General features: G+C 32.6%; 1 protein-coding gene across 1 annotated transcript in view; it reads right to left on the reverse strand.

The window, feature by feature from the left end:
* Nucleotides 1–23,323, reverse strand: part of NAV3 (neuron navigator 3) — a 241,905-nt gene that overhangs the window by 40,211 nt on the left and 178,371 nt on the right. Inside the window, exons 16-18 of the mRNA XM_008576825.1 lie at nt 17,504–17,527; nt 14,752–14,829; nt 6,542–6,625 (exon numbers count right to left, since the gene is read on the reverse strand). Coding sequence (XP_008575047.1) covers nt 6,542–6,625; nt 14,752–14,829; nt 17,504–17,527 — 186 coding nt within the window. The remainder of the gene's footprint in view (nt 1–6,541; nt 6,626–14,751; nt 14,830–17,503; nt 17,528–23,323) is intronic.

The raw sequence follows: 23,323 nt of genomic DNA on the forward strand, positions 1-23,323 counted from the left end.
TGTTGCCCCGTACCGGACCGGGGACCGGAAACGGGATCGCAACCCTCAGGGTCGCTCCCGCGCCTCACTCAGCCAGTGAGCGGGAACCAGTCCGTATGTGGGATCCGAACCCTCGGGCGGGAGCGCCGCTGCGCTTCCCAAGCGTCGCACTTATCCAGTGCGCCACCGGGCCGGCCCCGAAACCCTGAGTTTTTGTCAAATGAATGATCTTTTATTTTGTCTGAAATATTTTGAACCTGGGTAATTAATTTTTTGTGTCCAGTGTAAAACCTGGAACTCCTCCCTGACTCAGTCCTTTTTAATATTATCTTATTAAATTCTGCTGGAATATCAAGGTCATCTTAGATTCTGATACTTCTCATCCAATAAAATTCCTATTGAGACCCAGTCTCACCAAGCCAAAGCAACACAGGAATATATCTATATATATAAAAAAGTGAATAGAAATATATGTAATATACAATCCTTAAATAACTTTTAAATTACCAAAAAAGCAGCTTACAAATAATATTTTTATAAAAGATATTTTCTTATTGAATTTAGAATAATTTAAATATATATCCCAATAAAAATCATTGTACAAAAATTTGGACTTTCACATTTATTAAGTGAATTATTTCAATATAAATGACTCATTATGAGGAAGATAAGATAACCATAAAAAGAATAAAAAGAAAAAGGAATGGAGTGCTGTTTCAGCATAGACAATATTTCCATCATAAGCTCAGTGTCAAGAGGTATCCTTCGTGGTGTTGACGTCATCCTAAAAATTAGATCCTTGTCAGCCCTTAGAGAGAGAATTCCTTAGTTCACGATTTATCATTCATCATTTTCTCTAGCATATTTGGGAGAAAGCCAAACATTTTATCCTTATTCCCAGAATATATTATAAAAAGGTAAGGATTACTGACAACTACTTTTTCAGGTAAATGCTTCATACATGCGAATGTCCAGTGACTATTCTAACTTTAGATACTTAAAAAAAAAAAAAAAAAGACAACACTAATTGAAATGATATCCAAGTTTTGGATAGATATCTGGCATTTCATATCCTATTTTCATTGGATATCTGACATAGTCCTGAGAGAAGATAGTTAGATTTAAAAAACAAACAAACTCGCTTATAGACTTTAATGGTTTATTTATCAAAGAATCTCATAATATAAAATTAATAGCAACCTCCTAAAAGTATAGATGGGTCTTCAAATACTTGACAGTAGCCATTTGCATTTATTTATCAGAAAGGAAAAATATATTTACAAAAAAATTCCAGTGTCATGACCCAATTTATCATAATTTTTCAGTCTTTCCAACTTCTATATTCTGTCCTTTGCCTAATTAGTAATAGATAAGTTCACCAAAATTCAATATATTTTCCATTAAAATAAATCCCTTAAGACAAAATATTTCCTGGAAATTCATTCTGCTTTTACCAGAAATTTATTTTAAAAGGATACCTACAGTGCATACTTAATAAATTGCATAACTTAAATATTAATTTTACATCATAAACACCAGAATATGTATTAAATTTTAATTAAAATCAGATTTTTATCCTTGAATTTAAAATGAATGATGCATGTATTATGGATTAAAAATCTGTTAAAACAATTAGGTATGGCTTTAAAGGAGAAAAATTGTAATGAGAAAATCTCATGAAAATATCTAAAAATTGAGCTTAATTTTGCGTTAGCTGACATTTCTTTTTCAAAACTTTAGTCTTTTCTAGAGAAATCTCTTCTAGAACCATTTTTAAAAAGATTAAAAGTGGAATGTTTGGGAAATGTTGCTTTTTCAGAATATTCTGTTTAATATGATGTAGACAAATCATCACTTTCTAAAATTAAGTATTTTCTTAAAAACAACAGATATGGGCAAATTAGTTGTTAGTCAGAAGGCACAGTAAGCCCAAAGGAAGAATAACTAGGTGAGAAATATATTTACAATATAATTTGGGAAAATGACATCTATGAAAAAATTAGTTCATTCAAATTCTTAGTAGATCTTTAGGAAAACTTCGTAAGTAAATAACTATAAAAAATTTCGTAGTCTTTAAGAGATAGCTAATTCTGTATTGATTGACATAATCTATTCAAGCTTGCTCTGGTTATCTCTCCATATTTGCAAAAATTCCTTCCTTCCTTCTAATTTCAATTAGTGAGATCTTTTCTCACCCCCTCACTCAAGCTACAACCATCTCTTTTCTCTGAGCTTTTTCATATGATTTTTCTTATGATTTTTTTCTTTGCTTTACATATCTTTCCTCACCCTTAAAGGCCATGGTGAAATGTCTCCACACTAGTCAAGCCTCTTTTTTTCCTGTCAGAAAAAAATGTAAGATCTCTTCTGTGTGCTTTCAGATTGTTTAATGCATATTTGGCTTATTTAGTTGTTGAAGAATATAACTTTTCACCTGATTTATGATCTCAGTAAATGTTGGGATGGTTTTGTTGAAATATTCTGTTCTATGTTAAACAGATGTTTCTCCTCTTCAAAGAATAATATAAAACTTCAACTTTACTCATACATCTTTTTTTTTTTTTTTTTTTTTTTTTTTTTTTTTTAAAAAACATAAACTTGACCTTCTAGACAAGGCTCTTCAAGTTTTTCACTAAATCTGTCTTTTGCTTCCTCACATTTACACTCTGTTAATCTCACACTACCCAGCTGTAGTTTCCTTGAACTCTCGCACTCCCCTCCCATCCTCCTTTGTGTTTGTCTTGAAGTCCTGCTACTTTTTCAGCCGAAGAACCTGGCCATCCCTAATCCATCTAGGTTCAGATGAATTAGATTTATCAAATCCCAGTCGTGTAAATAATTTGAAAATCATGGATTTACATTATTCCATGCCCTGAAAGATTAATAGATGCATTGTCTGACTGTAGTGATACATCTTTAAAAACACTTCCAGATGACAAATATCTTAGGGTAAACTGGAAGACATTAATGTAAAGACCCAATTCAACTACATTTTTAGCTTCCACATTATCTATTTTGAAATATTTGGCTTTGAATTTCCCCATTTTCAAGGTTTTGAAATGGTGAAAATTATATATATTTTCCCCACATTCCCTACTCCATGAGGAATATTATATATATTTCCCCCACATTCCCTACTTTTCTTTAGGGTTTCCTGTGATTTTCCTCCTTGCTGCTCATGCTCATGCTGTTCCTTCTTCCATGACATACATTCCTACATTTCTCCTTAGTAACCCTCTCCAATCTCCCGAAGCCTGAGGAGCACCTCTGTGCCACCTGTACTCTATAACCAGCATGAAGACTCAATGGTTCTCTTTGAGAATGCTTATGGCATTGTACTATTATATTTCTAATGGTACAAAAATTTTCTGCCTTCTGAGTTATTCATACATGTCTTTTCTTCCTTAGCAGGCTGTAAGTGTATGAAGCAGCATTCTAGCACACAAATTTGGCAAGAGAGTCAGTGTTATTTGGCATCTGGAAACAAGGAAAATTGTTAGGATACTATTCAAGGGAATTATTTCAGTCTATAAAAGGAACTAAAATTTTTATATAGTTTCAGGCTATTAATGCCATGTGATTGCTGAAGATAACACCCTGAAGCCAGAAGACTAGGATTTGAGTTTTAATTTAGTTGTTTATTTCTTAAGTAAGTAATCATGAACATGTAACCATCTTGGCCTTTGTTTTTTCATCTGTTAGCTTCCCACCTCACTTTCCCAATATCCGTATTCTTAGCTTTACTTTTTCCAGTGGTGCTTATCGAAATCCTATATGTTTTAAGTATTTTTTTTATCATCTGTCACCTACTAAAATATAATCCATGAGGAATATATACATATATATGAGGAATATAAACTCCATGATATAATAATAATAATAATAATAATAATATCCCTCATGGAGTTTATATTCCAGTAGATATCTATATCTGTAGATTAGATAGATTGATCAACCTATACTGTTTTGTTCTGACACAGTACAAATTAAATATAAATTCGATAAATGAGTAAATGGACAAATAAGCCTTGGAACTCCAGGAAAAGAGTTTAAAAACCTCCTCTATGTATTCCCCAAGCTTTTCTTAGGATTGTTGGATCACCAGAGAGCAATATACCCTTTTATCTCAGCTCCCTGAAGAAATGCCTTTACTGAAATATGATTAAATGTTATGCCCTCGGCTTTTAGAGAAATGTCTATTTGAACAGCGATTTCGTCTTTTGTTATTCCATGACCCCAATTTAAGAACCTTTGCAATAAATTCGTCCTTGAATTCAATGCCAGAAAGTTTGTCTCTTAAATCTAAATCATGTTCTTCTGGTCAGAAAATGAGAATGAAACACACCAAGCAATCTCCCTTTGTGACTTAGTTTCCTTGACATTCAATTCAATTCAGTTCAGTGCTTGTGGCAGTAATTATCTAGGCTCAAGTATTTTGTTATATACGTTGTTCTACTAGTTTTAGATTCTGTCACTGAATTGTGCCATATCATACCGTAATTAATTTTACAGGCTTCTTAAAACCACTTTGGAAATAGGCAAGTTATAATATCAGGTTAATAAACCAGTTTACCGACATTGTTGTGCATGTACAGTTTCCAACTAGAAGAGGAATTATTTTATCTTCAGTTAAAAGAGGTAAGGGCAATTTCAGACATCATGATATCTTTTGAGATAATCTTATAATTTTGGCAATGTCATTTTAAGGATAATGCACACACAGTCATAAAATTCCTTGTGTTATGGAGGTGTATTTTTTAAATATTCAGGCATTATAAATTAACATACCTGTGTATTTTTTTCTAGCTTCTATGAGAAAATTTACTTACAAATATTATGAGTTAAAGGAAATGTGGTGGGAGGGGCAAAAAATTCTATTAATTTTGATTTCTTAAAGATATTGAGTCTTAAATACTAACCCCATTTCCAGCAATATGCCTGGCATATGCCCAGTGTTGAATGTGGTTTATCTTATGTTTTTTAAGAGAAAAAGAGAGAAATGTAAAGGCAGGTAACATTTCTTGATTGCCCACTCCATGTTGATCTCACCCTTCATGATGATCGTACAAGGTAGTTATTATCATTCCCACTTTTAAAATGATGGATTTGAGGTTCAGAAAAGGTTAAATTTGTTCGAGATTACACAGCTCTTAAGAGACACAGCCTGGATTCACACTCAAGATTACTGGGTTCCAATGCTGATCTTCTTTCTCACCCAGCTGCCCTGAAAGGACCGTAATTCTACAAGTATTTGCTGGGTTCTTATGTTACATAGTGAAGAGGCAAATTATACAAAAAAAAAGATAAAATTTATGAGCTCAAAAGGAATGTGTTAGCTGTTTGACAGGAGTGGAAAGTATTCTCTTTTGTGGGCAGAGGGAATTTATGAAATAGGAGAATAAATTAGAATACAGTTTGCTAATTATACCAGCAATTATAGGAATATTAGCATTTCTCTTTTAATTTAATTGGACTGTTCATTCAGTTTTTTTTAACTTTTGAAACTGACAAAATTTGGAAATACATGCTCATTTTGTAAAGCTAATGATGTACTTTACAGTACATCATTAGGCAAAATTGAAGCCATCTCTACAGATACAAATAGAAACAGATTCTGAAAATGTCTAAAAGTTTTTAGATCATGAATCTCTGAGAATTGGATGAGAACTCTGGACACTTGCCCATATTATGCATATAAGCAGTTTTTACAAAATTTTTCACACAATTTCAGAGGTTTCACCTGTCTCTGACATTCATCCAAAGAGGTTAAGGCTACTGGACTAAGAGCAGAGAATTAACTCAACTGGTCAGCATAGGGAAAGTGATCAGACTTTCTCTAGGCAGCATGAATCTTTTTAATACATCTGCCTTTGTGAACTAAATTGTTTCTTTATTTTTAGTATTCCTTCTTCCACACCACAAAATTCTTCAGGTTCATTTGAAAGCTTTTGATGTAACATAAATAACTTCAACGACAGCATCCCCAGATGCCAACTAGTTCTTGTTACTTCAAAATTATACAGGATTGTGTCTTGTCTCATAGACACTGTAACCAGAACCCCCTTACTTTGTAGAGTCCTGACATCTTTTTTAGGCATCCTTCTTGGGTGTCTCAGCCTACAGCCATGGTCTGTAACTGGGACTTTGGATCACACATTTGTGAAAATTCTTGTCAGAGTACAATTTTTTCAACCGCATAATGATTTGCTCCTAGAATATTCTAACTCTCTCTTACACAACTGTTTCTCTTTCTTAACATTTGGTATTCTTTTAATAGTTCCAAAAATAAAGTAAGACAGTCAAAAGTAAAATAATAGACTGCCTAAAAGAACTGTGTGTGTGTATGTTTGTGCATGTGTGTGTGTTCCAATACAAATTAATCTAATCATAAGTCAAGTTAAAATGCAAAAAGAAAGAAAAGGTATTATCTTATTGTTCTCATTTAGTATAGAACAAATGCTCTGTAGTGCTATTTTTAAGGAGCTGCATCTCAGGTATTATTTAAGAATCCTATGCAACTTGCTGTCTTCTTTCAAGCCCCAGTGGCAATTTCTGAACATACCTTTTGTTCCGCTGTCATGGTTAGACTTTGCAACCGGCCAGTCATATTCCCTAAACTCTTTTCAAAAGCAGCTACAAGGTGAGCCTGTGAACAAAATGGAAGAAACATAGCTTAAATGTCAGAATCCCATGTGGAGGACTGAAAACTCTTCATCTTATAAAATGCTTAATTTCAGGTGTTCTAACTTAAAATACTATGACCACCATGGTTAGCTCTCAATGGTGACTCTTCTTAAACACAAATATTCATTTATTATTTCTAAACTTTGGGTTCTTAAAATCAATGTTCCAGTCTCTTGACATTTAATGTGAGTTCAACTTTGAAAAAGGATAGTATTTTGCAAATAATAACACCTTCTGACTTGTACATCATGGAGAGATTTGACACCCAAAATACTGAATAAGTTTCTGAGCTGCCAAGATTTTAGATTTAAAGCCCAAAAGGAGGTCACTGAAATAGACAATGGACAAATGTTCCTCATTTTTATACTTCCATGATGACCTTTGAAGATATTGTTAGCTCTTCTATTGTACTGATACTCTCCTTCAAGTGTCAGACATCGACTGACAGCTATAACATTCTTTCCTCTTTTTCTTTTTCAAAGAATTCAACCAAAAAGAGTTGTCTTCACTTTCCAAACTCTTTTCAATAAAAGGGCTTTTCTCCCTACTTTATATTCCCTTAAACTAAGGAAGTATAGCTAGAACAGCTAGAAATAATATTCAGTCATATTTTATTTAACATAAGCTTTTGTGGCTTTGGGGTTTTAAATTTTGAGAATTATATATTGCAGTACATAACTATAACTCTTATGATTAAGAAGTATTTGACGATCTTATTACAACTCTAAATTAGGCCAGATTCTACTGACTTGCCATTATGCAAGAGCTTGAAACCAGAATACTAAGCATAAAGAGGTGCTTCAATCTCTCACCATAGCTTAGGTAGATACATTATTTCGAGCTGATATAATCATTTTGTGCCCCTAAAAAAAGTAAGGATTGAGTATTTTACAATCTAAATCTATAATAAACTATATATGGGGCATAAGTTGGCAATCCTTGGCAATAGATTGATTCGTTTAAGGGAAGGGAATGAAAGAACTCAAAATACATCTCCTTCTAGCTGTAGCAGAGCTGAAATGCTGAGACATCTATTATCAAACAGATCACAAGAGTCCTAAGAATTAGGACTTTGCGACTTTATTCCATTATTGGTTAACAGCTATAATGTACAAGTCCCTTCCATTAGCATCATGATACCAAGGTGTCTTTGCTCCTAACTCTGAACTCATCCTGGGGTGCCTTTCTTTACCTGACACTGCAATATGGAGAAAAATAATTTGTAGAGGATACTTCTATCAAATTTAACCTATCAGCACAACTATTTATTCTCTCTCTCACCCCTGTATACTTTCTCTCCCCCCACCCTTTTCCTTTCACACACTCAGATACATCCCCTTGAGAATTATACACCTGCCAAGAAATATTTTATTCAGTCCCTATAATTGGATAAATAACACTGTAAAAAAAAGGAAGTAGTATTTTATAGTTTAAAATATTTTCACTGACAAGGAATGTCATGACATATGACTTTGCACCCTCAGAAATAGTTAAGGCTATGTTCCAATTTCTCTTATACATTAACTTTTTTTTTTAACCTGTGAAAAAAACATACATACATGAAAGATAGAAAAATGAAAAGGTACGGCTCACTGATTTATCACATAGTGAACATTCATGCTCTCACCAGCCAAGTCAAGAAATAGGACATTTCAAGAATCTAGAAGCCCTCCCCTTGATCCTCTTTCATCATTGTTTCCTCTCCCTTACCAGTAGATAACCACTATTGTAACTTCTGTAATTATTTCCTTGCTTTTTAAAATACTTTTTACACCTAAGCCTGCATTCCTAAATTCCTATGTTTTAATTTTGCCTATTTTAAAAACCTTCCAAGTGTAATCACAAGGCATGATTTTTTTGTGACTGTTTTCTTTTGCTTAACATTGTTTTTGAGATTCATCTTTGTGGTATGTAGCAGGAGTTAGTTTTTGCTGTAAAGCATTCCTGTATGTGAATCTATAATATATTGCTCATGATGGTCATTTGTGCTGATTCCAGTTTAGGCTATTAGAAATAATCTCACTCTAACCATAAAATGGATTACTAAAACCTAAAACTAAAATTGCTTGTTTTCTTTTAAAATAAGGAAAATCCTAACAGAAAACCTCTATTAATATTTACTAAATGAAATGTAAGGGTCTACTCAATATTGCAAAATTTTAATTTTCCCAAAGTGGAGAAATGTAAGGTTTAATTATTGGACTGTGAGTCCTTAAATACATAAACTTGGAGTAAATTACTTCACTTTACCCTTTGTGCTTATTTTACCAGCTTAATAGGAATTAAAAATATGGTAGAGAAATCAGGATTGTAAAGAATTCACCATATAAACTGTATTGCTTACATTTTATATCTATAATAACTACAATATATTTCCCATTAGAATATCAGTTTCTAATCTCTGTAAAGATGCATTTTATTAAAAGTTTTAACTTGTTGCTAAATAACATTTTAATTTGAGGCATGTTGTTTTCAATAAAAAGTATGTTAAAATTATGTTAGCAAAATATTGCTTTTAATTTATGTCACCTTTGCTTAGTTTATCAGATTAACTTTGTTACTTTGGAAGTAATAAAAGTTTAAATTTCTCTCCCAATGGGGTAAATGAAGAAGGAGAAAAAGAGGAAAATAAGGGGAAATTTTTTTACCAATAATAATCTTTATCGCCTTAATGGAGAGAAAATAGAAAGTAAAACTGATTGAACTGTAAGACAAAGTATCTTGTCTGAAAAACTATGAGTTTCTAAAAAATTATGGGTTTTCAGGGAGATTGTTATTCACTGTTTACCTCGTTCTGATTTTTCTTTTAGCAGATGCATAATTTTCAAGCTAAAGTAAAACTGAATTAATGTGATGATGAATATTCCCTGACTTGTGTTAGATGAAGTCCGTCAAGGTAATAAAATAGACAAGACTAACTATTAGTTAAGAGGAGATATTTTTAATACATACTGTTTTATTGTGGTGCTAAACAATAAGATGAAATATCATATAAAATGCCCCCCCCCAAAAAAAAATTCCTACATTGTATTTGTTCCCATAAAATGAGTGACGGTCCATCAACCAAGTAAAAAATATTCTATGCATATATTTATATATCAATATGAGATGTATATCATAAAACTTTACATTTGAAGATTAGTAAATTGAACTAAGAATGATTCTGAAATACAGGTAAAATTCACATTTCTTTCACACCGTATAAAATCGTTCGTTTGTGTTTGTCATTGTTAACACGCGCGAAATAGTTTTTCTTTTAGAGGTGATGGAGAAAAGCAAGAGTGAGTGCAAACTATAAAAAAATATTAAATAGAACAAGAAGTAAGACACAATTTTAAATAAAATAATAACCAGGAGATTTTCAGTAAAAAGACTTAACTGCTGAAAGACAAAAAAATAAAAATACCTTTTTTATTGTTACATATTTATTCAGTAATGTCTTTGAAAAATTTTAATAATGACTAGCCTTAGTGCCTATTTCCAAATTATCTAAGGATTGAAATTTATAAAGAAACTATATTAAAAAGCAAACAAGTGCATCGCACCTGACTTGGCTGCATAAAGTTGTGGGCGAGAGGCCTGAGGATACTTGGCTTATTGTACGATGTAACCGTGAATCTGCAGTTGCCTTTCCTTGTGGGGCTCCCGTTTTCTTGCTGTTTGTTCATGGGGTATTGATTCAGGGAATACCAGGCAATGGCACTTGCCAATATACCCTCTCTTATTTCTAAAGACATACCAGTAATACCAACTTTACAAACAGTTTCTCTGTGGTTTTATACAGCTTTGTTTAGAGCAACTACCTTTCGAGGGAGGGAAGGCTTAATATACATTCTACTGAACGGAGGCTCTACTCTGTCTATCAAATGAAAGGTGAGCTGACCTGATACCTTTCTGACTTGCCATTGTCCCTCTTAACAATGAGGAAAGAAAGCATTTTAGTAGAGAAGCAGATATGTTTCAAATTTTAAAAAAGTAAAACATAGATTATTGTGTGGACTCTATATAAATATATTCATACCAGATTCAAACATGTTATATATTAATTAACAATACCACAAATTAAGAAAAATCATTTACATCCTGATAGATTAATTCACATGATTAGTAAAAATGAATAGCCGGATATTTAAAATGATTACTAAATATTTTTTTAAAAAACAGTTAATGATATTTTTCATAGAACCAAATTTATTGAAATTTGTCCTTATAAATTGTACAGTTATTACATTTCTATACAATAATACTTATTGTGCAGATCACACTCCTATTTAACCAGAAGGTAGAAAGTTTACTTGTAGTCTGAACAAACTAATAAATAAAGACTTATCACTACTTCTAAATAAGAATTGCATGTTTTTAAAAAAACCTTGACCTTGACTTACATTGAATGAATTATAATTTTATTTAGAAATATTTTATTCAGTCCCTATAATAAATTTTTATTTAGAAATAATTTTATTCAGTCCCTATGATCAATTTATATGTATAGGTTAAAAATATACATATATATTATATACATCAACAGATATTAACTCAGATGAAATAAAATGAAACAAACTCTGAATGAAATTTAAATACAACATTTCTTAGAACTAAGTAAGAATCAAGTATTCATGAGATCTTTTGATGGCTCATTATGGTCTACAAAATCTAAAGTGACATTATAAACCAAGCACTAAAGAGAATGAATGAGTTCAAGGTGATTTGTAGTTAATAAGTGATTTAGGAATAATTCAAATTCTTGAATATGTAAAGGAGAGATTATTCCCTTATGCACATAAATATACAAGACTCCATCCCTTGTAGTTATAATGATACTATTAAAAAATGTTTAAAGTAGAAGTGACATTAAATTTGTTTTATGATCATTTATACATGTATTCATTTATATAAATTCTTAGATACTGTAATATTTAGTCTAAAAGTGAATTTTAATAAACTGCTTTAGTTAACAAAGTTAACAAGGTAGAAGATAATACATATCTTTATTACCTGAACACATCTTTAACTTTCATCTTTTTACATTTTCAGCGAATAAATTTATCTAATAGTAAAAAGTTTTAACAATCCATGTCATCACCAAATAAAGGAACAGTAAATAGTGGAATCAGGTTGAAACCCTTAGGAAACCAAAAAATAAACATCTTTTCAAAAAATTGTGGTAGATCTTTAGGTGCTTTATTTTTTAATGTGAAATAATTATATATTCACAAGAAGTTGCAAAGATAGTACACAGAGGTCCCTTCGTCCAGTTTCCCCTAATTACATCTTACATCAGTATGTCATAATATCAAAACCAGGAATTCAATACTGGTATACATATATAGATTCACATATGTAGATTCATTTAATGACCACTTCAATGAATATACAAAACTATTCCATCAGCATGAAGATCTCCTTTTTGCTATCCCTTTATAGGCACATTACCCCTCTCTACCATCCCTAAGCCCTAGCAATTACTAAACTGTTCTTCATTTCTATAATTTTGACATTTCTGGAATGTTATGGAAATGGCCCTTTTGAAATTGGTCACATTTGAAAATTTTCACTCAGCATAACGCCCTCAACATCCGTCAAGTTATAGCATGTATTAATAGTTCATTTGTTTGTATTGCTGAGTATATTCCATGGTACAGATATATCAGAGTTTGTTTAGCCATTAACCTATTAAGGGATATTTTGGTGGTTTCCTGGTTTTTTGGCTATTAAAACATTGTACCCACCAAGTACAGGTTTTTGTGTGGATCTGAGGTGATTTGACAAGATTTCTAAAGTACATTACAAAGTTAAAAAAAAGGAGCATGAGAAATAGGATATATATTAGACTCCCATCTGTGAGCAAAAAGTACTACGAATGGTAGCTTAGATATAGCTGGCAGGGAGAGGGGTTGCTAGAGAAATTTGGGAATTTTTTCCAAGACTAACACTTTTTAAACTAACACAAAGACTAGCACAAAATCATGTATTTGGCACTGCTTCCTATAATTCTGTGTTTCTTACTTTTATTTTTTTAATTTTCATCACTTACGGAGACATTGCAGACTTTTTTTTTTTTTCCATTTCTCTTCCATTTCCAAATAATGGCAAAGCTGACCCCAGTACTGTTCCCCTGTGTTAGAATTTGGTTCCTCCTGTGTGTGTATGTGTGTAGTATATAAGCCTTTGCAAGTGTGCATTGTATATATGTATACATGGACATATGATAGAAAAATGTTGAAAAGATACACACACAAAAAAATAACCATGAGTTGGAATGAGTGTTTCAGAGGGAAAAACAAACAAACATTTCTTATTAAACAGTTTTTTAGTTTCGCTTTTTCTTTTTAATACAACAGCACTTATTACTTTTAAAATGGAAAGTTTTTTTAATTACTGTGTATCAGTCCATATTCCATTATGACTAGCAAGCATTTATTATTTCAATATCTGAATTAAATGATGAGGCCAACTAAGAGACATTTACAAAATAAAACAAAGCCTTGAGTAATCGTTCAAGACATCTGTAATGACAACCTAATGAACAGGATCTGTCATTTAGCCTTCCTTATTACAGATAAACACAACCCAGTGTGTTTCTGGCATTTACACTGTTCTATGTCCTCCGGGTACAAAGTCAGGAACCTAAATAGGCGTGTTTTATACTACTACATGTGTAGCCTATATTATAAGATTTACAGTTGCCTCTGAACTACCTCTTTAAGAGTTACTCTTAGAAATAAAATTTAGGTTAAATACTACTGCTATTTCGTGTTTTATACTACTACATGTGTAGCCTATATTATAAAATTTACAGTTGCCTTTGAACTACCTCTTTAAGAGTTACTCTTAGAAATAAAATTTAGGTTAAATACTACTGCTATTTTCCAGTATTGCCTAAACAATTCTCTAAACCCTGCTATTATTTTTAGGAATCCCCTAACAACATCTATAAAAAAATATAATCAATCCAAAATTCGTTTGATTCTCCCAAAGTTGAAACCATAAAAAATCAATTCAAATACAGTGCTAAAATGAATACTTTGTGAGTAAAACGATTTACATTCTGTGGAATTTATACTACACAAAGATTTCATTCATAAAATGTCTCTTATTCAAGTCAAACACTGTGGGCCTGTACCTGCACACTCTTGATATGTCAGACTTTGTCTTGGAAATAGAAAAAGTCAATGGAGGAGCAGAGAGGTGGCGCTGGTGAGGCAGGGAGCAGACTCACAGCTACACAGCAGAACTGAGCACAGGAACGGGGAGGGAGGTGGCAGGACATATGGAAAAGCAGCAGGCGTTTCCTTACCCCTCACTGTTGCTTCTTACACTATTATTGCTTAGAACTGGGCACAATGCCGCAAGCTCTGCATCTACTCTGAGTGCTCCCTGGCACATTGAGAGATATTCAATAAATGTTAATATAATGGATGGTCTTCAATGTCATCCTTTTTGCCAACCTGGGCTGCTCTGGCAACAGTACAAGTGTATCCTTCTAAACTACTATGAGCAGGCTGCCAAGGTTTTCTGAGAACAATGTCTCATCTGCAGTGTACCTAAGTTATCTATATTTGGGCCTAAGTTTATCTTTTAGAATTAATTGGATGCTTAATTAATTGTTCAACAATGACCTAAAGTAGGCAGGACACATGAGTATTTTCTCTTCCAAAACCACACTCTAACAACACCTACTTTATCGTGGCTTGAGAGAGACTTACACGAGGTTGCTTCAAAAAGTCTGTGGAAAAATAGAATTAAAAGATAATACAAATCTTTCCATGAGCTCTTTGAAGTACCTTTGTATATGAGGAGAGATAAAAATAAGAAACAAGAAAAAGAAGCAACCTTTACAGCTAATACTATTGTTTCCAAGTTTATGAGAAACTAGAAGCCATTTAACCACACTGTGATTTCACATCTATTCATGTAGACATTTTATTACTGAGTATGCAGAAAAGTTTAACTTTATATGAATCCCACTATTCAGTGACTTAAGTCTATGTAATTTTGGACACAAAGTTTGTAAGTGTGTTACTAAAATTATTCCATTTTACTAGATAAAAATCTGTTGTAACATTAAAGAGATCAAAAGTGACTTACATTTGCTGAAAGTTGAGAGGTGAGGGTAGCAACTTTTTCCTGTGATGCAACCAGCTCTCTCCGCAGCTTATGGATTTGCTGAATGTGATTTAATAAAAATCAGTTCAATAAGCTAGTAGGATTTTAATTAAAACTACGAATTCAACCCAAGAAAGCAAAATCTGTTTTAGCTCAGTCTACCTGTCCCCACTGAATCAGCACCAATTCCTGAAAATAAAGGAGATGTGAACATTGGACACACAGTAACAATCAAATGCCAGTCATAAGAAAGGGTCTAACTTCATAGTTGGGACTCAATTCTGCAAATGCAAGGATGATCTCTGTCCCCTCTGCCGCCCCTGCGTGACTCAATCCCTGATATAAAATGACACACTATTAGAATATAACCTACGCACATCCTCCTGTATACTTTAAATTATCTCTATATTACTTATAATACTGAATACAATATAAATGCTATGCAAATAATTGTTATACTGTTATGTTTGGAGAATGACAAGAAAAAAAAGTCTGTACATATTCAGTACAGGGACAATTTTATTTTATTTTTTCAAATATTTTTGATCCACAGTTGGTTGAATCCACAGATGCAGAACCCATGAGTATAGAGGGCTGACAGTACATATTTTTTCTTGGTCATTTATTTTTTTAGCTAAAAATGCTCTATGTTATTTTTCTGTAAATCTCAGGGCTATATTTCTTGCGTACATTTTAATTTTCTATAGTTTGGAAACTTTTCAGAAGCTGGAGAATATCCTGCAGTCACTAGAAGTTGCGTTTGATTCAACATTTAATGAGTCCATATTTGAAAATAAAGCTACTGACTAGAGTTTTAATGACTAACAGAAGCCTTCTCAAATCTTTATTATAATGCCTTTTATTCAGTGAGTTACTATTATCTCAAAGTAGAAATGCTTTATAAATTATCCATACTTTAAAAATAAGGGAAAATATCAATAACATTATGCAACTAACTAGGTAAACCAAAAAAATAAATATTCTAAATTGTCCTCATTTTTAGTTAGCACTTCAGTAAAACTGAAACAGGAAAAGGCAATAGTATATCATATCGTATTCAAAATTATAATTTACGCACTTTCTACGGTTTAATCTGCCTGTCTTCTGTTACCATGAAATGTAAACAGTGATTAATAAGGTAAACATTTATAACTATCTGAGACTAGATTCTACAAGTGTATTTCTGGCCTCCAGAAATAGTCAGTTAGATGCCAAACATTCTATTCTGATGCTTCTCATTTCTTTTCACTTGTTATAGTTGGACTTGTGGAATGCTGTCTCAGTTTGAAAGAGCATTCTTGACATAGTTCATTAACTGTCCTTTTTTTCCCCCCTGCACATTAGATTTTGTGGAAAAGAAATGGTGGTTGTTACTGAGAGACTCTTAAAAAAAAAAAAGAGAGAGAACTCTAAGCTGGAACCAAAGATAGATATTTATATAATTTCGCCAAATGTGATTCCATTTCATACCTGTTTTTTTAAAAAGAGATACACTCCAGCCAAAAATATCACTTGAGTTACATTTGTATGATGATGACCATAAATAGTTCCAGAAAGCAGAGTATCTATTTTATATTTAAACCAATACAAAGTCAAACATCCTTTTGCCAATTAATGGTCTCTATTACATGATTCCAGCTCCTTTAAAATATAATCCAGGTAACCATAAAGTGATTTAAATTTTTTATTTCAAAAACCATGACCCATTACAGGACATAAATTATAAAAGGAGAGTTGGACAACTACTTATAAGGCAATTAGATGTAGCATTTCTATACCTCAGTATGATCAATGTTAGAAGTTTTGCCATGTTTGTATGATATAAATAAAAGAGTTCAGGTTTTGAAAACCTATATTCACTCTTTGGTCGAGCAATTGTACAGATAAATTGGTATAATTAATACTTTTTCGATATTTTTAAACACAGCACAAACTTTACTTTAAAAGGCTAATGATTCCATGCCTCTGGATGGAGAGGGAAAAAAGCTAATGAAACAAGACTTCAAAGTAAAGGAGATCTTCTGCAAAAGCTGTCGCCAAGGCATTTATTTTTTCTGTGGTCTGATTGCTTCAGTGTAAACTAATCAAATAGTCATTACCTCCCCTTGAATAAAGTCTTAATTAAAGTCCTTCTGCTCTTCTTGGCCAGGACAACTCTTTTACAAAGGGAGAGAAAAAGAATATTCTCTCCAGGTTGCACTTGGATTTGTAAATGATTGCAACAAAGTATGTATTTGTGAAATGTGTATGATTAGAACAATATACTAAGCTAGACATAAAATAGTGATTTGAGGAGCAAGGTCATGGCACAAAGTAGACGGGTTGGGATGCTGACATCTTGTGTTGTGGAGGTCTCATGCCTAAGATTCACAGTTCCATTAATCCTGCACAGATGGTCTCACAGGTAGTGGGGAAAAGACTGTTTAAGTCCTCAGGCCATTCTATTTTACACATTCATTCATTCATCAATGATTTAACTAGTGCCTATTACTATAGACAACTTATTAGGCGTTCAGCTAAGAGTCCATCGAGAATGTGAGAGGTGAGTTTGCTCTAAAAATTCCTTTCATTTTCTTTTAAGAAGCAGTATCTAAGACCATTTATCAACCCTGGCTTACTTCTATCAGCAGTCCTGTAGTTATGGCACTGTATCACAGAGCCCTCTAGTGGTAACCGCAGTCATTTCATCATAAATGTAAAATAGTTAAATACTAAAATGTTGCAAGATTTTTACCTCTGAATGAGCCTTTTCTTCAGCCTGTAAAAGACAAAAGGAAAAAGAATTTAAACATAAAACTAATTTTAATTCATTTCATAAGCATAAATGAATAAAAGAATTATAATGTGTATTTAAAATATTTTTATGATCTAACATTAGAGTAAAATACATAAAATGATTCAATTAAAATAGTAAAAACAGGATACTTTAGGATTTAACATGAACACTCCTTTATATATAAATCATAAGGTATTTGCAAAATATAGGTAATTTGATCTATCGATATATAACATGCCTTAAAAGCAAAGGATAGAATTAAAAGACTCTAAGGATCAGACCATAAACAACCAAAACAAAATAGTCATAAAATTATACTCTAAAAAAGATGGGTGCATAAAAATTTGAAATATTGGAATTTTTAAATACATATTGCAGGAAATGGACTCCATGAAATTATAGAGATCTTTAGCCAAGATTTAGGACTTAGAATTTTATTTAATAATTTATGGATCATGCCAGCGAATGCCAAATAAAGCTGGGAGAAAATATTGACCTCTATGGATAACCACAGAAAATCAAGTTCATTAGTTTTTGTTTTCTTGTAATTTCCCTAATCATTAAAAGTTTACAGGGCGGCAAGTCACCAAAATACTAAAATGCCCAATGTTAAGGTGGTGATAAAAGTGGCTACAAACATCTCTGGCTATGCAACTTACGGAAATGATGACTGCTGTAGGAACTCACAAGGTGTTTTTGAGCTCAGTTGCAAAAAACTCCTAGCTTGTTTTTTCTTTTTCATATTGGGCTACAAAATGCCAGATAGTGAGTTATGTGTACCATTACATTTGGGAAGCTCCCTCATTCTGGAAAAAGCTGAAGAATGCATAGTATTGTTGAACAGTACAGGCCTGCTCATTGTTTTAAGCAGATCCAAAGCTGGAAAACAATCTCCTATCTCTAATTTTGGTATATTTCCTGATTATTTGATACAAAAGTACCTGAACTGCTTTTTATTTCCTTCCCTCTAAATAAAATAAAACAAATTAACTTAATTATCAGGATACATTTATGCACAAGCATCTCTTTTATTTTTTATTTATTTTTTTCAGATTTATTCAAATGTTTCAATGCCAGATACAAGAAATACCCAATTTGTATTCTTCCCCCCACAACCTCTCCCTGACCATCCCCCTACTCCTTATGTCCACCCCTGGCAACCCTGGGTATGTTCTTTCCTGCTGCAAGTCCAATGCACTACTGTGGTCTTTTTTTCTTTCCTTCTTTCTCTCTTAGTTCCCACTTATAAGTGAGAACACCCAGCATTTTTCCCTCTGTGCCTGGCTGATTTCACTTAACATAATTTTCTCTAAGCTCATTCATGTTGCTGCAAATGGCAGAATTTCTTTCTTTTTTTATGGTTAAGTAGTATTTCATAGTGTATATATACTACATTTTCCTTATCCAGTCATCTGTAGATGGACATTTAGGTTGGTTCCATACCTTGGTATTGTAAATATAGCTGCATTGAACATGGGAGTGCAGGTATCCCTCCAGCATGATGATTTGCATTCCTTTGGGTATATACCCAGGAGTGGGATTGCTGGATCATATGGCAGTTCTATCTGTAGTTATTTGAGAAAACTCCATACTGTTTTCCATAGTGGCTGTACTAATTTACAGTCCCACCAACAGCGTAGACAAGTTTCCTTTTCTCTGCATCCTTGTCAGCATTTGTTATTCTCAGTCTTCTTGATTATAGCCAATCTAACTGGGGTTAGATAGCATCTCTTGTAACCTGAGTTTTTTCTTTCCTATATTTTTCCTTACCTTTAAAAAATGCAAAGTTAGTAATATAGTGGTTAAATAATGAAGTAGCTAACTGGTAGAATCCTAATGGCCTTTATAAGAAAACTGTGTTTTAAAAAGCAATGTTGACATAAATCTTGAATATTTTACGTTTCAATTTTAGCTCATAAAGTGAAGATTTTATTTTTAAAATTCTTATAATTTCAAGGTTTCATATGTAGTTTGGTTGTTGAATCAGAAGCAAGGAATCTTAAGATAAAAAGTTATTGCCTTAAGACATATGGCACAATTAATCATGCCTATGTCTTCTCTAGTGCTTTGTGTATTTATTCCCAGTTTATTCTGCCCAAATCCTGCTTCAAGACTTATTAGGATTATATAAAAATGGTAAAACCTCAATACATAATTTGGGTTTTTGAATAAAAGTGATTTATTCTATTTTTTAAATCAAGAATCTCACCACATTTTTTTCATTAAAATAGCACTAAGTTACATATACTAATAGTAAGCATAACCATTACATATTAATTCTATATGTATTGTATAGCATGACTTCTGTCATTGCTGATTTTTCGAAACTATCCTTTTCTTTAATCCTTGCCTTATTTCATACTCTGTGGTTATTAATACTGGTAGATGTTACCATAAAATTGAAGCAATGAGCCATCATATTAATATTAAATTTCTTTAAATTGCTTAAGTATGGGATTAATGATATCATCATGGAATGTGATTACTTGCCATTTTTTAATGATGGTTTTGAAGCTAGCCTGATGTCCTAAAGGATAGTAAACAATATAAAACACGTTGATTAAATAAAAATATATCAGTTGATTCTTTATTCTGTAAGTCATTAAATGGTCATTCATGTATGTATTCAAACTTATTAATTAAAAAATTATATAGCTCAGTTGGTTATAGCACAGCCTTGTAACACCAAGATCAAGGATTCGGATCCCTGTACTGGCCAGCCACCAAAAAAAAAAAAATATATATTACGTTAGTATTAGCTATGTCTTAGGTAATATGCTATAGGGATCCACAATGAATAAAACATGGCCCTTGATGTCATGAAACCAGTACAAATTAGAATCCAAATATAGAATGGGCTTAATAAAGTTTTTATATATGGCCAATCAAAAAACATCAATTGCAAGGGATCGAAATTTTAAATGTCTAATAGGAACAAGCTAATGAAGAATAAAAAGGGCTCTGGGTATTCAAAAAAAAAATCACACAACCTTTCTAGGCTCCTATTTTCCCACTTTTGACAGAGATATGGATAGTGAGGAATATTTCTTTCCTATGAGAAATGCAACAGCAAAATGATAATTAGCAATGCAAACCTAGCTTCAAGTGTCAGGAAGAAAAGAAGAGGTGGTGGAGGCTGTGGCTTGCCTGAAAGCACATGCAAGCACCTACAGAGGTCAATGCCAGGTGACTGTAAACCTGGAGGAATTTCATCTCAGTGTTGCTAGATATTCCAATTATTCTTTTTTCTTTTTCCCTCTTTTTTTTTTTTGACATTTTTTGGGTTTTTTTTCTCTTTTTCCAATTATTTTTTAAAAGAATTTTGAAACTTGAATTTTTAGGTAACAACTCCAGATTTCACAGTGTTGACTTGGATTTGAAAATGAACACGCAGACTGTAAGTTCTCCAAAGGTAACGATTTGGCAGATCAGATTGGGCCTGTGATTTCCAACCACTTTGCAACTTTCCTGAATCTTTCTGTTCAGAAATTCTGTAAGGTGATTTACTCAACTATAAAACAAGATGCTGTTGAAGAATTTACCAAATTGGAATCGGTACAGACTTTAAAAGACCTATATGTGAAGAAAGAATTCTCGAGATTTATTAGATTGGTGGTTTTACAGGTAAATGTTCTTGACAACAAGCCATCTTTGTTAGTTCATGTTTTAATATTTTTAAGAAAAATGTATAGTTCTACAATTTGCATAATACAATAGTGTTAGAATAAACATGGTTTGTACTCAATAAGAGCAATATTTTGCATTTGATAGTACCTAATATTCTTCCCCCCAATTTTTTTTTCTAACACCCAATACCATGTGCAGTTGTGTTAGTCGTGCACTGTATAACTTCAAAAGATGCAATTCACATAGACTATGATATAAGCGGTCTCCTTAGAATCACGTGTAACTTTTTAAAATTTATGTCAGACAGTGTCCCTGGTCTTCTCTAATTATCACAGAAGTCCCCTCGTATTCATGGAATAGATGTGGCCAATGTTTACAAATTTTATTTAATAGGTATAGATTTATATCTGCTGGAGCTGGGATAGACTCTGCTTTCTCGTCTGTGGACATTGGAACTTAAGACTCTTCACATTTTGGGTTCTGGGACTTACACCAAGGGTGCTACCGGCTTCCCTGGTTCTGAGGCCTTCAGATTTGGACTGAGTCACATTACTGTCATCCAGTTTGCGGACAGCCTATTGTGGGACTCCTCTTCACAATCCCTTGAGCTAATTCTCCCAATAAATCCCTCTCATATATTTATATACATATCCTATTGGTTCTGTCTCTCTGGAGAACCCTGCCTAATACAGGTACACTCCAAAGAAATTTAACAATTTGCCTTATGTCCCACATAATTACTGATGAAACCAGGCAAGAATGTAAATCAACTAAATCTTTACCCAGAGTCCTTAACAAGGCATGAAAAATAAACTGCTTTTTCACTTCATAGTTTGAAAAGCACTTTCACAGATATTTTCTCATTGTCAGTGAAATCTCAGTGTAAGATCATGGGGAGTTGGGGACAGAATGATTCCTCATCTGTGTTTTATTGGTTCTCCAAATACGCATTTATTTGTTGTTTTACTACAACTTATTTGTCAATTCAAGAATATAATTTCCATCATTTTCAACAAAGCTATTATAATTTCCTAGTATTATCACCTTCTCTTGAGGCTCGATCACCTAATCCATTCTTTTCCCCTGTATTACCAGGGCCTATTTCACCTCTAAATGTTGGCCTTTAAAATACACACACACACACACACACACACACACACACACACACACACACATATTCACTTTATTTTAATCTTTGTTCATTTCATATTGTACTGTTAATACTTCTCATTTATGCTTTCTAATTGCCCTCCTTATTTTGACATTCCACTTGTATCTTTCTACAATTTTTTAAATATACCCCCTGTGTTCCCTATAAACCTGCACTATCTAATCTAGTAGCCACTAGGCACAAGTATCTATTTAAATTTAAATTAATTAAAATAAAAAATTCAGGTCTTCTGTTATACCAGATACATTCAACTACTTAATAACAACATGTGGCTAGTGGTTGCTGAATACAGTGCAGATATAGAAAATTTTTATTATCACAGGAAGGTCTATTGGACACTAGTACAGACTAGTCATCTGTTTTTTCTCAAACTCATGTTCTTTTTTCTCCTTGAATTTTTCTCAGCCTTCATAAAGGTAGTTTTATCCAAATATTGTTATTTTATATATTTAAAGCATGATTCTAGATTATAATGATGCTGCATCTTTTGATGCTGTATAGTGATTTTAGTTACAATGATTTAAATCATCTCCCTAACAAGGAACAGTATTAGCCCAATCAAATAAACACTGTATTAACATATTTTTTATATTTTTTCCCAATCCATTTCACATTCCTCACTTCTTTATCCATTAGTCCGAAGAGTAGGCCTATTTAAACACTAGTAATGATTTCTTCATTTGTACAACATACTGGCAATTTTAATCATTAAAAGGAGAAATAAAAATACCACCTCTGCAAAAGATGGTCTTATCTTGAGCAACTATTAAAAGCAGTAAATATGCTAGATTAACTTATAAACAGAAGGCTAGAACATTTGAATCTAATGAGAATGAGTGAAAAAATTTGTTTTGCGCTTAATTTTTAATTGCTCAGTGACAGCTGAGACTGTGACCTTTTCATGAACTTATCAATACAGGATTGAGGAATATCCATACTACTCAAATCTCATTGAGATTCAGTAAACTGCTTTTAAATAT

This window comes from Galeopterus variegatus, unplaced genomic scaffold (assembly GCF_000696425.1).
Source record: "Galeopterus variegatus unplaced genomic scaffold, G_variegatus-3.0.2 Scaffold1411, whole genome shotgun sequence".
Classification (NCBI taxonomy): domain Eukaryota; kingdom Metazoa; phylum Chordata; class Mammalia; order Dermoptera; family Cynocephalidae; genus Galeopterus; species Galeopterus variegatus.